This window comes from Lottia gigantea, assembly GCF_000327385.1.
Source record: "Lottia gigantea unplaced genomic scaffold LOTGIsca_2320, whole genome shotgun sequence".
NCBI classification, from domain to species: domain Eukaryota; kingdom Metazoa; phylum Mollusca; class Gastropoda; family Lottiidae; genus Lottia; species Lottia gigantea.
The window spans coordinates 6,729-8,486 of record NW_008708660.1 but is presented as its reverse complement, the minus strand read 5'-3'; the positions used below and the strand labels follow the sequence as shown (position 1 = coordinate 8,486).

Genomic DNA, 1,758 nt, shown 5'->3' with positions numbered 1-1,758 from the left:
CTCGTGATATATAGGAAAGACATTTATTGAAATATAGAGGAAAATTCCTAGTTTGAAGTATTTTTAAAGGAGTTAAGCAATTTTCGTACATTTCTAGTACTTCTGAAGACTATTTACATATATTCAAGACTAATATCCACCCCCCATTGATTAAAGATATATATATTATAAGATATAATGTTAAGATCATATACTTGAAGACATGTAATATTGAGTTCAGAGTGTTTAAAGGATTTAATTGTGTGAAATTGTATTTTAGTTGTTTAGCTGTCAATGATTTATTACGTGGTAGAAATATTGATGATATTATTGAGCAACTACCAGAATTGTGGCAGACATTATTACGGGTCAGAGATGATATTAAGGTTAGATTGGATAGTTGAATAAAGAGATAATGTGAAACTGATAAAAATTTGAAAATCAAAAAGTGAAGGCAAACTGGTTGACAAAATTCTTCGCATTGCATACTGCGTAGCATTGCCCAAGTATGTGCAGAGTAAAGTAAAAAGTTAACCTTTTATTTCTGTGAATTGTGAAAAAACTGTTGTGATTTATGATTTTGTTTAACCAAAGAGTTATCGTTTTTAAGGTTTTTGCTCCTCAGTCAATGTGTTACTCCCATGACTAAGGCCTTGTGTAATATAATTCGAATGTGATTTTTTCTTGATTCTGATTTTTAAATTTACAGGAATCTGTACGAACTGCTGCCCATACAGCCTGTAAAACTCTTAGTAGAGTAAGTAGATTTCTTAGATATATTGCTAACAAATGATTGTTGAGTTTCTCAGTATTGATATTTGTAGGTTTCTGATAAAAGTATGTCCTATTAATAATGGTAACTTTATATTTAGCAATATGTGATATTAATAATGGAAATGTTATATTTGGGTATTTGATAAAACATGTGATATTAATAATGGTAATGTTATATTTAGGAATCTGTTGAAATATGTGATATTAATAATGGAAATGTTATATTTAGGCATGTGATATTAAAAATGGTAATGTTATATTTAGGAATTTGTTGAAATATCTGATATTACTAATTGAAATGTTATATTTAGGAATCTGTTGAAACATGTGATATTAATAGTGGTAATGTTATATTTGGGTATCTGATAAAATAATTGATATGAACAATGGTAATTTTATATTTAGGAATCTGTTGAAACACGTGATATTAATAGTGGTAATGTTATATTTGGGTATCTGATAAAATAATTGATATGAACAATGGTAATGTTATATTTAGGAATCTGTTGAAACACGTGATATTAATAGTGGTAATGTTATATTTGGGTATCTGATAAAATAATTGATATGAACAATGGTAATGTTATATTTAGGTGTCTGTTAAAATATGTGATATTAATAATGGTAAAGTAGGAGAAAGAGCTATACAGTCAGTATTACCCTGTTTATTAACTAATACTTTAAATAGTACAGTGAAAGAAGTTAGACAAATTGGGTGAGTACTTCTATATGTCACACTTTTTACCATATCTCGTGTTTTTTTTTAAGAGGTAGTTTTGACATTACTGGATTTCTTTAGTTATTGTTTCATGCATTCATATTTCATATTTGAAAATAAACTGGTTACATTATTTTATAGATTATCAACTATATTAGATATCAGTAAAAACTCTGGTAAATTATTAAAGCCACATATACCAGTGTTAGTTATAGCTTTATTGGAAGCTGTCAGTGGGCTGGAACCCCAAGTTTTAAATTATTATAGTTTACATATGGGTAGTCAAG

At 27.6% G+C, this 1,758-nt stretch overlaps 1 protein-coding gene across 1 annotated transcript in view; it reads left to right on the top strand.

The window, feature by feature from the left end:
• LOTGIDRAFT_176639 (hypothetical protein) overlaps positions 1–1,758 on the top strand; it is a gene marked incomplete at both ends in the record, with an annotated part of 9,241 nt that overhangs the window by 805 nt on the left and 6,678 nt on the right. The window contains 4 exons of the mRNA XM_009055115.1: positions 260–365; positions 689–736; positions 1,347–1,468; positions 1,613–1,675. Of these exons, the coding sequence (XP_009053363.1) occupies positions 260–365; positions 689–736; positions 1,347–1,468; positions 1,613–1,675 (339 nt within the window). The remainder of the gene's footprint in view (positions 1–259; positions 366–688; positions 737–1,346; positions 1,469–1,612; positions 1,676–1,758) is intronic.